At 40.1% G+C, this 13935-nt stretch overlaps 1 protein-coding gene across 1 annotated transcript in view; it reads left to right on the top strand.

Annotated features, from left to right (window-relative positions):
- SEMA5B (semaphorin 5B) overlaps positions 1 to 13935 on the top strand; it is a 249948-nt gene that overhangs the window by 146040 nt on the left and 89973 nt on the right. The window contains exon 6 of the mRNA XM_065751192.1: positions 5103 to 5148. Within this exon, the coding sequence (XP_065607264.1) occupies positions 5103 to 5148 (46 nt within the window). The remainder of the gene's footprint in view (positions 1 to 5102; positions 5149 to 13935) is intronic.

Genomic DNA, 13935 nt, shown 5'->3' with positions numbered 1-13935 from the left:
ATCTGTTCTATGACAGTTGAAAGTCCCTCTTGCAGACCTGGCACCTAATTGCAGCGCAAGGGCAGGGAATAACTTCCCAGAGCATCTCAAGTGTACCTGAAGTTTCCACCTGGGCTGTGCTGAATGCCTGTTTTGTGCAATAATAGCCCCAAAAGACCAGAACAATTCTTCCCATAGTCATCTTCAGCTTACCCTAAATGTGTTTTTTTAACATAATCAAACATTATCAGCTGCTGTTGGCTTCATTTCTACTAGCAGGTGTGTATACAAAGAGGGGAGCTGAGATAGCTTGTCCTGTAAGGAGGGAGGGGGAAGCTCCTCACGTTTGCTGTAAAGTGCAATATGCAAGTGGGTGCATGTACCTTTTGGTGGTTCAGACCAGCTGAGATATGGCAGCATATTGTTGGCATCTTGTGTGCACGTCAAAGTCCCAAGAGTTCCTGGTGGTGGCTGGCATTAGGGATCTTGTGGATGCCAAGCTGCTAGTTGGTGGGGTTGTTCTGAAGCACAGAAAGGTTATCTTACTTTGTGTGTGGAGGAACAGAGGTGGGAAATTTGAACAAAACTTGCTTGTTTTAGTAAAAATAGCAATAGCTCGAGTGACCTTTCATTTATGCTTGTTCAGTCCTTTTGCTCTGAAGAAGTTCCTCCTGATCTCCCACAGTATAACTGGAAAGCATACTTGCTTTCAAAGAGAAGGAAGCTTCTTTGAAACAGGCAGATGTAATGCTTGGAAAGAGGGCTCTACTCAGAGCTGGAAACAAGTCCGTTCACAGCTTGTATCTGAAACACATTGCAACCCTTACAGTTTCAGAACTCCTTAGAGGAAGGATCTCAGCTTTTACTCAACCACTCCCGTTGTGGTTTGACCTGCATCTCTGTTGCTCAGTGACATTGTAAACAAAGTCCATTTCCTTCACTGAAAATTGTTTCTAGCCCATGCTATAAGTGAACAAGTGAGCAGGCATAATGTTAAAATGTTCATCCAAGGTGCTTCAGCTCTATGAAATAAACACTTAAACACTTCAACTTGGGAATGTCATGGCAAATGGACTTAAGTGGATATATTCTTCCACTGTATCATAAAATACATCTCAGCTGCTCTCCTGCTGTTCTGGTACTTATACTTTGTGGTACCAGGCACTGTGAGCGCTTAATCATGTAACAAGGCAGCCAAATATGAGTTAGGAAGCCAATTAACGAATACTTTCCTCTACAGGATTTATACTGCAGCTTGGCTCTGTCCATAGGCAGACCAGTATAGAAGACTGTTCAAAAAGTAAAACAGTTAAGCTTGCACCCAATTTCCATGAGTGTAAATGGTACTTCAGAGCAGACTTAAATTCTGTGCCCCAGCTTGGAGGCAAGTTATTCTACCAAGTCAGACACAAACTAGTGGACCAAGAGATCTGCTCCTGCTTGAGCTGTTCTGTTATGCTGGCTGAGTTGCTTATGCCATGCTTTAAGTGTAGAGAAAATGATGCCTCTCTTTATTTTTTTTATTTTTATTTTTTTTACTTTTCTGGTTATATTCAGGTGGCAAATACTTCAAGGCTGGGTTGTATAGATTAGGAAGTTTTTTACACTAACTTCATATACCTGAGCTGGGGGCTAATACTGCTATGAGGAGTGACAGAAGAGCCATCATGATGGTGTTTGGCTTCTGCTGTGAGTTCATCATCAGAGGAACTACCATCAACCACTTTGTGTGAGGCAGCAAAACCTCAATCTCGTCTGAGACTTCAGGGTATTACTGATTAACATGGGTGTTTTCAGAAATGTGCTTATGTTATGAGTAGTAGTGAGTAACAGAGTTAGCAGTAAAAGTAATTGGCAGTTTGAGGCATCTTGCAATGTGTATAGCATCGTTTATCCCAAAATATTTAGAAGAGTGTAATCTCTTGCTCCGGAGAATAAAAGTGGCTGAAGTACAGCCAGGTCAGGGATGAAAGAGAGCTTTTGTTGCAATACCATGGAGGGAAAGTGCAAGATCTTTAGGATAGTAAATGAGTTAAAGGGTTGTCCTATCTCTCCAAGTATGTGCACCAGCTTTTTATATGGGAGAAGGAGGTTATTAGAACAGCTGGTTGCACCAAGCAATTGCTCTTCTGGCCTAGTTTGGGAAGGCTTAATTTAAGTGAGAAAGCAGTTAGTCAACATATACTTACAAGACAAAATGTGAGGGGAAAAAATAAAAAAGACCAAGAAAGCAACCCATCTATTAATGCAGATATCTCGGTGTTCTCATATATTTCTTAATCCTACTCTTCCAGCTGCTTTAAATTATAGTTCAGCAAGGTATTAAACAGAAATAACGTCAAATATGAGCAGAAAAAGGCACAAATGGGGGAATTCTAGGTACAATAAACCATGCCTGTCATTCAGAGACCTCATTCATTCTTGGACTGAAATTGCAGTTAGAATGCAATTCATAAAAATGGTACTGTGTTATTCAGCAAATCTTTCTCTTTGTTTTTCACTCAAGGTATAACATTATAGAATGAGTAGGGTTAAAAGAACATTTTGTTAATTAAAGTTTAGTTGTTTCTAGCTGGGCAGGTCAGCTGTTGTCTCTGGTAGCCAGGTCTGCCTAATGGTGTTCACACTACTGCTAATGAGATGTGAAAAGGATCAAATAAACAAAAAGAAACTGCTAGTGACTCTTCAGACACCAGGTAAAGCAAACTGATGAAAAATTAAAGGAAACCCTGTCTGTAAGAAAGCCATGAGTGAGACTTGAGGTTATCATGAAACTTTTGGAAGCTCCTTGTGCTACTCACATTAGTACTGTGCTCCTGCTTGGTTTATATCTCAGACACCTGAGTGATCTCAGCACTAATGATTTGTTCAGGTGCTGTTCAGCAGTAACTGAGAGGACAGAGATTGGCTTTACTTAAATGGATACTAATTCCTCTCTGCATCTGTTTTGGCTGAGTGAGAGGAAGAACGTGTCCTTTAGCTCTGTCTCTTCCATTAAATATATTTTGGTTGAATTTGCTGTGCAGTACAATTGGGGAAAAAAACCCACCTAATATTAAAATCCATTACTCAGTCAAACTGTCCAGCATTTTACAAGACTGAAACAGAGAACTGGAATCTGCTATGTAAGTCTTCTAAAATCAATGCATTTAAATAGCATGCTTAACAACAGGGTAGCAGCTTCAAGTCCCTGGTTATGAGAACTTTCTCCTTAGGGCGTTGTAACACTGGAAGCCAGTGACATGCTTAACTTCTCCAGGTGAAGGCTAATTCCATGACAAGTCATTTCATGGAAGAGCATTAATATTTTGGTGAAGATTTGCTACTCTGAATGAGTAAAGTCAGATCAGCTGCTGGATGAGAATTTTCCTCCATTTTAAGACTTTGACTCTATATGAACGTGATGTCTCTGACCTGCTACGTGCATTTGCAGGTCATATTATTTAAATCTGTAGCTAATGCTAAAGAGTTAACAATAAATTAATAGAGAAAGTATGCAGTCCTTAGAGATGAAATAAGGTTTCAGAATATGAAAGAACTCTCAGGTGATAGGACTAGGAGAGAAGATGGAAGTTTTACGTGTGTTTCTCTGCATAATTACAGGAAGTGTAATAATTACTGATAAGTTTTGTTCAGATATTGCTAATAGATTTCATTCTTCTCTGGGCAAACTGTCCCATTATAGCACAGAACAGAGATGGTGCAAATCAGAACTTTGAAGCTCTGGCATTAAGAGTTTCAGTTCCAAAGTCTCCCATCATCTTTGTTCCCACTTGTCTTTACAGTTTGCAGTGTTTGAGATCCTTTGATTTATTTACAGACAAAATATACAGGCAACTCTATAATCATGATTTACATGATATAAAAGTGAGAGGTAACAGGAGAAGGAAAAATTGCTCAAGCCTTTTAGTGGTCATTGTGACCCCCTCCATGAATTTGTTGTGTGGGGAAATTTGAATAACTTTCTTTTTTTGGGGCAGAATGTTCTGCTGACTATAAAGAAGGCTTCTCAAGAGGGTCCTTATGACCATTTCAGCACTATAGGAGCTTTGACTTCTCTGGCATAAGACTGAAACTTGCATCTCTAGTATATGAGGGAATGCCTGTAGATGAGAACTTCTGAAGAGAGTGAAGCTTTACCATCAAAGGTGTACTTTCTATGGCTTAAATAAAGAACTTTTAAAAATATAGTTTACCCGGTATAATATAAATATGCATTCTCTGGGAGATTGTGGTGACAGGGATGTTGGAAAAGGACCAAGGTCATCACACCCCCTGACAGATGGAATGCAAAAATATGAACTTAGCTATGGCCAACAGCCTCAAGCACACAATCAAGTCCATATGGCTTAATATATGCCAGGTGATTGCTGGTAACTGCATTGTCTTACCAAGCAAAAATGTGAAGTAAAACCTGTTAACTAATCCTCATCTGTAGATGTTTATGTAAATGTGTGTTCCCTTCTATTTGTGATGGGTATGAACACACAGAAGGAGGGCTGCAGGAGCTCAGCTGATGTGTGATTTCTCACACTACAGTGAGTTCTGTCAGGAGTTCCCTTGGTTTGCCTTTAGACATGTGATGACAGGCAGATTGGGAGTTACTGTAGTCTCTGCCTTGATTTCCCTGCTGGTTTTCTATGCAGAGAGATGCTGCTGAGAAACATCTTTCCTCTTCTCCTCCTTTTCTACAAAGTTTGTTTACAAGGGTGGGTTTGGGGGGAATGCACTACAGAAGTCAGCTCTGCAAAAACTGGCTTCTGTCCAACCCCAGGTTTCTAAGTATATAGAAAAAGCCTTGAGCATACTCTATATAGGCTTCAACCAAAGCAATCTGAGGGTGTGGAAACAGTGCCTGTGTTCTTGGGATTACAACACGGGCCTCCATTACAACGACTGGAGTATTTTACTCGGGACCTGCTCAGAGCTTTGCTACAAGGCTTAATAGAACACAGATGAACAAGGGGCATATAAGTATTTTTCACATTCTGTGTAGAGGAATCCAACAAGAACTCACGGTCCATAGAAAAGGATAACAAAACGCTATTGCTTAATTTTATAATTTTTCCCTTCCATCTTTTGGTATTCTAACAATTCGTATTTTTTCTGCTTGCTCATTACAGGAACTACCTCTTCAGACTTAGTCTACACAACGTTTCTCTTATTCAGGTATGTCCACTTTTTACTGTCTTCTTTTATTTGACTTACTAATGAATTTTCTGTAGTATTTGATGTGCATTTTTTTGGAGGTTGTGGAGTGTAAATTTGTCCAGAGTGGTGGAGCAGGGAGAAGACAAAGTGAGAACATAGTGCATATTTCCACTCCAACAATGATGCTGGGGGAAGGGCTCTTCTACACTTGCCCATTTGGACTGCGCTCCCTGCTCTTGATTCTTGAGTGTTTGGGTGGTAGCGGGATGTGCCAAGTATATGGCATCTTAAAGGAACAAAGCATGTAGTGTAACTGATACAGGCTTAAAAAGAACAATCAATAGAAATCCTTGGCTTTCATTAGAGGAGGTGTCAACAACACAGGAAAAGCTTTTACTATTCTTGTCTATCCCCATTTTTAGCCTTTGTTGGCCCTTGTGAACATAGACTGCTGAGAAGCTGAGTTTTGCTGAACGTGTTACTAAAACCAAGACTGGACTTGCAAGCAATCAGCAGATGAAATGAGTTGCAAAATATATGTTAACCATGGTAGAATGAAAGCAAAGCAGCTGAAGTTTGAAGGGATTTGTAAATACTCAGCAGTGTTAGGACTTTCCTCTCGGAGCACTGAATCTGGAATTGGAAGATGTCGGAGAATTTTTTTATGAAAACTCCAACTGTTTAAATAAATACCTGTGTTCTGTAGAATATAGGAAATATTCCAGTTGTTAGTGCACCAAAGATGTATTCAGGATTTTTCAGGCAGATGGAAAGGTTGTCTTTCTCTGTGTGGCTTTGTGAAGAAGTCATTGGGCTAATATTTCCAGCCTTTCTCATGTGCACAAGCCTTTTGCTGTTAGTAGGGGGTACAAGTATAGATGGAGAGAAGAAAAGATGTTTAATGGTTGTAAAATGCTTTGAATCTTCCTTTAAATGGAAAACAAAGTCTGGAGTTACCAATGACAATAATAAAGACTTAGAGAAGCTGATACTCCCATTTGGCAGGAGTTTCCCTTTGCAGAGCCGAATTAGCATGGCTGGAAAGATTCCAGGGAGCACACAGGAGAGGGAATTCTCTAGTTATGTGAGGTGCTATACCTCCTGCAATGCCTGTGATCACACTGCCTGATACAGTCTCCTGTGCTGATCAGATGAGGAGTTCCTTTCCATGAAACTCTATTGTGAATTTCCCTTATGCACTTCTGAAGCCAGGCTTGGCTTGGGTCCTTCTCAGTGCAGCAAGTTTCCTTTCCTACCCAGCAAAAAATGGGAAGTCTCCTTCTATGGCACTGGTGGATGCTGTGGGATCTCCGGGTTAACATAATGAGCTTAGTTTGCTCCTGCTTTCTGGGTGTATCCGGGTCACTTTGCCAAGACTTTTTGCATGACAAAGAGAGCATGGAATTATGTTGACACACGTGTTGGGAATGATGGAAGCGATTGTTTCCCGACCTAATGGTTGCCTAAGTAGCTGCTTGGCTCGTCTCCATAAAGCACATGATGCAGCTTACAGGCACCCCCTCCCACCTTCCCTTTGCTGTGCATCATTTTAAAGATCACGTAACGATAGAATTATAGGAGTTGAAAGGGACCTTTAGAGATCATTTAGTCCAACCCCACTGCCAAAGCAGGTTCACTAGACCAGGTTGCACAGGTAGGTGTCCAGGTGGGTCTTGAATGTCTCCAGAGAAGGAGAGTCCACAACCTTCAGACCACAAAGCAAGACAAAAAATGCAAGGAATTTGTAGTTAGATCAGTGGAGGGCAAGGGCACAGTTCAAAAAGTAGTCACAATGCTAATTTGGGTTGTTTTGTGTCTCCTCTTTGTAGCTCAAATAGAGTGTGGATCTTGTCAGGCTTGATCTGGGAGTAGAGTTTCTTCTTTTGATTGTGGTCTGATGTACTTCTGCTCTTGTGGCTTATTCTTCAGTGGTGCTAAACCAAGGTGCAGGATTTTGTTGGCAGAAGTCTGCTTTCTTGCACTTGTACTTCCATGGGATGTGCACAGAAGGCTGAGGAGCACAGCTCATGGAGTCAGCAGGTGATGCTGGCTGTGGGTCAAAGCTTGGCAGCAGGGGGGATGTACTTCTCTGCAGCAGCAGGAGGTGAAGCTTGAAGCTAGTTTCCACCAAGTGCTCTCCTGCAGCCTGCTGTATCCCTAGGCTGTGCCATCTCTGTGAGGAAAGAGGCAAGGGCACATTGCAGCCATGGAAAGGAGAGGAATCCAGGGTGCTCCCATGAAGTTCATGGCTCTTAACCAGCTTTTCAGCAAGGCTGGCAACAGTATCTTGCTGGAGCAATATCCCCTTGCCACCACCTGCTTACACAGCAAATTCAGTACTTCTGTCTCTCATTCTGTAATGGGTAGATTTACTAGCTCACTCTGCTTAATGCATGCTTTTCCTGACAGATATCTTTTCTTTAACAAGAAAATGAATATTTCCTGCCATTAAGCAAGCTATAAAGTTTTTTTTTTATCATGATATTACTTTAGTCATTGCATTTCAGTTGGAATAAATTCTTTTGGGGGATTATAATCCCCTTTATGTCTATTGTATATCACAAGACCAGTGTTAACTATGTAGTTACTCTCTGATTTTAGAAAGGTTTTGAGTTTCCAGACTTTAAAAGGTTGCTTTCTTCATTCTACCTGTTGAATGACTGTGGGAGGCTTTCATTTAAACCCAGTGCAAAATCCATTAAAATGAGCAAGAGTTCTCCATCAGCTCGGAGGATCTTTCTGTGAAAGTATCACTCCTGAAAATACATTTTAGTTACAGAAGATAAAGTTCTGGTTTTTACTTTTCAATCTGGATTGAACTGCGACTAATTAAACTTCAGTTTTGTGAGCTCCACAGAGAAGAATATTCTGCAGTACCCTGGAGCCCTTCCTTGGAGCTGGCTAGGAAGTCATTGTCTTGGAACTGTAGTAGCCTAGAAGGTGAAATTTAGCATTATATGGACAAGTTAGTGAAAAAGCACTGTGTGAAAAAGATTACCCTATACAACAGCAGTTATTTCAGTGTAGGGGAGAAAAGAGGTGAATTTTAGAGTATGTCAGCTTTTGAAATGCATTATATTTTCATAAAGGGTTTGTTTCTTTTCTTGATTTCCATCTCTTTCTTTTGGATTCCTCCTGAACTAAATGCTCTGTCCCTGTTACTCCGTTGTGTGGCAAAGCTCAATCCTGACTTGCATTTTCTGTTGGTTCTGCTGTTGTATCTTGGAGAACTGTAGCTCTGAGCTTTTGCTTGAGAACTGGAGATGGAGTGAAGCAGAATCAGCTCATTTTGTGCTCTGCAGAACAATTTTCTGGGATTCTTTCTCCCCTCTTTGTTTCTGAAATGCATTTCAGCAATTCCATTCAGTGTCTGAGAAACCTTTTACCAAACAAGTGTCAGTTGCAGGAGAAATTTTGATGGTGGTTATTTTTTCTTGTGAGAAGAATGTTTGGCTGAATGTTAACATCCAGAAGAAAACTGGAGCCGAGGTATTTCGGGGATCATTTGAGATTTTGTTTGCCTCAGCCTTTCTTGCCAACTTTGAGGTACATTGTTAGAGAATTTCCGAAAATCAGCATCTTACCATGCCCCAGGCAGGGTATCCAAAAGCACCTGTTAATTTTGGAAAGTTTGGCACATAGCGTAAAATTCCTGCAGCGATAAAGAAACATAGTTTTAAAATGGATACGGCTTTTAATCTTCTAGCAACTCTTTTAAACAAAGTCCATGTAAAGGTTCATCTCCATCTTTAAACTCCCCTTCTGTATGCTTTATAAGCTGTAAATATTAGATGTTTTATAGAACACATTTTTAAAGTGATGTGCACTTGGAGTACATGCTGTTTAATTTATGTATGGGCCTGAAACAAGGTTAGCTCCTAATCTGCAGCTTTCACAGCGAGGCCGTAGAAAATTCTCCTTTCTGCTGGAGCTTGTGTTGTAATTAATAGAGTAGGTGGAAGGGTCATTTTAAAAACATAATCCTTTGAACAACTTTTTAAAAAAGCACAATGCTGATTAGGACTTCTTAGCAAGGAATGCTACTCTCTGGATTGTGTTAAAAGCAGGCTGCTTGGCAGGCAATTCATAAATCTCAGTGTGGTTCCTACCCTCCATCCCTCCAGTTTTACCTGGGACCTGGAGTTCTCAATAGAACTGAGAAGGAAATGACTTTTCCATCTCTAAAACCTTTTGGAGACGCCAACGTGTTTTGCACTGTGGTACAAATAAGACTTGCTGACATCTCTGTAAAATCTGAAGGAAAATGAGGTAGACACACACTTAGTTGGGATACAAATTTTCTGGGTCAGATTATTTTCTGAAGGGACTTGAAAGAGGATTTGAATTGGCATTTCTCTCATCGCAGATTGATGTTTGTTTGTTTGGGATGTATATTTTCTTTTCCTTTAAGTCTGCAACTACAAATTTTCATCTGGACCCAAGGGTCCTTTTTGGACTCCCTTATAATGGAAACTGTTAGGATTTCATAGAATGTTTTGATTCCAAATATTTCTTTTAATGGGAGATTTTTAATGAAAAAGTTTCTGGCCAGCCTTTTGAAGTTTGTATGCTGATCAGTTAATTTTTATCAGGTAATAGCACTTAAAATTCTTCATAAGTATCCAGTCCCCTTCTGAAAAATAAACCATATTTCAACAGAATCTGAAAGAATCAATGAGTGCACCTGTTGGAAAATGATTTGGAAGACAATTTATTTCATCTAAAAAAACTCAGCACTGGAATTTTGAGATTAAAACATGCCTTAATTAGTAATCTAATTTTTCTTTCTCTAAGTTCAGAAGAATATTTTACGTGTTGAAAGGCCAAAACTCTGAATGTGGGAGGCTTGCCTACAGGGTTATGCACTGCTCTGTAGCAGCAGAGCTGCTAGCATCTACATCTATGGCCCAATTGCTAAGCATTAGGATGCTACAAAGATCTCCAAATTTATTAGCTGACAGCAAACATTCCTGTGGGCACTGCCCAGCATGTACGCAGCCACTAGGGCAGAACACTGAATTTTCAGGCTCAGCGAAAGCACAAGGCTTAAACTCAAGCTTATAGTTAGTAACATGGCAAAGCAACAGTAGCTCTGAAGGTGTGATCTGAAGCTTACAGAAGTCATATTCTTTCTGTTGGTATCCTGGGTCTTTGCAGTACATATTGAAAACAAACAAACAAACAAAAAAACCTTAAAATAAGAACAAAATATTTTTGTATGGTCCTGAAGCTGATTAACTGCAGCTGTGCATCCAGGGCATTTACCCCAGTTTTAATTACCTCAGTATAAGAAGCAGAAACCTCCCTGCTATGGAAAGTAGGCTCCCAAGCTGAATAGCTGCTCTTGAAGTCATACTTTTCTCCCTGCTATTCCCTGGGGAACCTTTAACTCTGTGGCATAATCACTGGTAAATCCATCAACAACATGTAGTTTAGTAATAACAAAGCTTGCCTTTCAGTCCTAAACATGTCACATAGCAACAAATGGAACGGGTTTTGTATTTTGCACTTTGAATCAAACTAACAAACCATTTAATGTGTTATTTTCTACTTATTTAGGGCTCAGTAGTGCCACATTTATATGTGCTGATAAGAAACTGCTGGTTTGTGCTCTACAAGTGTATAAAAGTGTGAGGAGAGGTGGTAGGGTTTGACTTGAGGTTTCTCTGTGCAGTTGAATAAAATACGATAAACAACACCAACAGGGAACCATGAGTAATAGAGATTACAGAACAAATTATCACTTGGGTAATCTTTCCTGGTGAAAATACTTCACCAGGAATTTTTAAGGATTCAGAACACGTTCACAGAATCCTGTCACTCATCAGAAGCCAATGGTGGATACATCCTCAGGAGATCTTGGTAGGCACCTACCAGATGGACTTGCAGGGCCTGATTCATGCTGCTGCTTCCTCTGCCCATTTATCCACATTCTGTTTGCTCCCTTGTGAAACAGGAATCTAGGACTTCTTTGTAAAGCGTTAGTTTTGTCAACAGAAAGAGGGAAATGTATTTCAGATTTACTTGCAAGAATATCCTTAAGTCAGATGTGTTCCCATTATCTGAAATATCCTTTCAAAAATCAAGAGGAAAGCACGCATTGATATGACAGTGCAAACCTGTGAGTGTTCAAAAGTTTGCCTCAGTGTGCTAAAGATATTTATCTGTTCAATCTAGTTGGAGAGCCAAGATTATTATTCAATTTAAAATCCAGTTTGGGAAGCAATTTTGGGAAAGAGTGAGACCACTATGTGTAGCTTTATGTACCACCTCAGAGGAGATCCATTTTGAGATGTTCAGGAATAAGTTTCACATTCCATAAGACATTTCTGTAGAACTAGTTTATTATTTGTTTCTTACAGATTCACAGATACTTCTTTGAATTATGGGGTACATACTTCCAGATAAAACATTCATTTCTTTATTTCTAGCCCAATGCAGTTCCCTCATTTAAAAACATAATCAAAACCTCTACCAGAGCAGATGCAGTCTTTAATATGTGGCTCATAGCTGAGTTATGATTGTCACATATTTTATCAGTATGCTACATTTTTTATTAGCAGATTAACATATAAATCTATTCATAAATCACCTTCCAAAGCTGCACCTAAAACCTCTCACTCTCAGCCTAGAGGTTTAAAGCTATTCTGTAATAAACCTTATATTGGCTGAACAAACTTTCTGGCAAATTCAGCTTTTTTATTCTTATGGTCTCAAGTTCCCAAATCAAATCTACTCCCCAAATACACCCCTCCATATAAGGACAGATAAGAGCTAGACTGCAGCTTTCAGGTGCGGTGTTCCCTTCCTAGGATTAATCTGGGAAAGAAATTTCTACCTGTAGTGGGATATGGATGAGTTGGCCTTGTCTGAGGGCCATACCTCTTCCTCCAAAGACACACCTCTAGCTCCTTGCTGCAGGGAACTGTGATCTCTAGAGTGCTCTGACATGAGCCACTGGGGATTGGTTTTGTCCGATGTTACAGCAGGTGAAATTCAGAGAGGAGAGGAAGCTGTCTCTTGTCACACTCCATGATGCTGAGTGATTTCTAAACACATCATCCCCTCTGCCTGAGAGAACTCAACACAGAAGTCCATTTATATCCAGCAAAGCTTTTAAGCCCATGTTTAGCTTTAAATAAATGCTTATTTTCCTCTGAGAATTGTTGAAGTTAAGAACATGCTGCATGCTCTACTGAGTGGGAATAATTTCAGTATGTGCATTAATAGATTTGCTAAACCAGCTCAGAGTGCGCTGCCGGGTTGTGATCAACACAATTGCCCTTTAAAGTGAGTATTTAGGCATTAAGAAGTTCCTATATATACTTATCATATACATATATAGATTTACATGTGTTTGTACACATGTTTATATGTACACATGAGGGTCATACACATGGGGTTGTATAGCATGTAGAGGAGCTCTGGGAGCTATAGCTCTTTGCATTCATGCTTGCTATGGAGCAGGGAAGCTTGCTTGGAGGCAGAGAAGGCTTACAAGAGGCAGGTGAAGTGTTTGTGAGCTGTGGGTTATCACCTGGACTTGTGTTAGTTGTCATTACCTTCTTCCTTGCCTTACCTCACCTAAATGCCAGAATTACTGCAGGAGTTTTGGCCTTTGTCAGCAAATATTACATGCGGGATTCAGAAACTGAGAATTTAATTAGCTGCTGTAGTCACTTACTGATAACAGTGGCATATTGGGCTTTTTATTTGATAAAACCCTGTCAGGCATTTTATGTGTAAGAAATGAAGACTAATGTTCTTATTCTTTGCAACTTACAGTCAGAACCATTGATTATACCTTATACAGAGAAGGAAAGGAAGGAAAATGGAAAAAAAAATACTACAAACTTTCACTTCTTGTTATTGATGTTGCTTCTGTGGCTTTGCCAAATAAATTTCATCTCACCTATTTGCCCATTTTTATTTTTCTGTGGGCTGCTTTCCAATTTAATGCCCAGGAGGCTCTTGAAGAGTGTGTGCTGGCTCTCTGGTCCCTGCCCTGCTCATGTTTTCATCCACTACCGTGACAAAGCCAGCTCTGGGGCTGGTCCTGCAGGCTAATCAGCTCCTATGGGCTACGCCTTAATGAAATCTCAGCCTAAGAGCAGTGGATGTGACAGCAGAGACCTGTTGAGTTTCACATGCTGACGTGCAGCTTGCAGTCATCCTCAGCTCTGCATCTTTGCAGAGCTGCACGTGGCTCATGGACTGCAAAAAAGCAATCTTTTTGTTGTTTTTTTTTTTTTTTTAAGACAATGCAAGGAAATATCTACATTTTTTACTCAAAGCAGAGCTTAAGAGAGATTTAAATGAATCATATCCCTTGAGCTGGCTCTCTGCATAGGATTAAGTTTGACCCTGATAGCATCCCTTCATTTATAAAGAGAGCATTAAAAAATCACCATTTATTGATTTGCACCTCTCTAAAAGGACCCACAGATGACCTCATATGTTCCCTTCAAAACCAGCCACTGAGCTCTAAGAAAAAAAAGAAAAAGAATTATTTTATAGTAAATACATTTCATGTCAGTGCACGCATTTTATTTTCCCTGGATAAATAATCCCACTTTTTCTGTTAGTAACAGTTTAGCTGATGTGTGTTTTACAGCTTCTTTTAAACGTTAATGGTTCTGAATGAGTAATGTAGTGGGGATTATTGGAGCCTGGAGCTATGCTGTGGAGTCACTTACATGGACTGCGCAGCTGTTACCATAAAACCAGAGCTGGGGAATGGAGACAGGAATGGCTTTCACATCACTCCCACAAGATGTCAAGTCTGGTGCAGTACAGCTTCCCTCA

The sequence above is a fragment of the Cyrtonyx montezumae genome, unplaced genomic scaffold (assembly GCF_038088225.1).
Source record: "Cyrtonyx montezumae isolate F1298 unplaced genomic scaffold, pur_monq_1.0 scaffold_7, whole genome shotgun sequence".
Classification (NCBI taxonomy): domain Eukaryota; kingdom Metazoa; phylum Chordata; class Aves; order Galliformes; family Odontophoridae; genus Cyrtonyx; species Cyrtonyx montezumae.
This window is presented reverse-complemented; position numbering and strand designations above follow the sequence as displayed.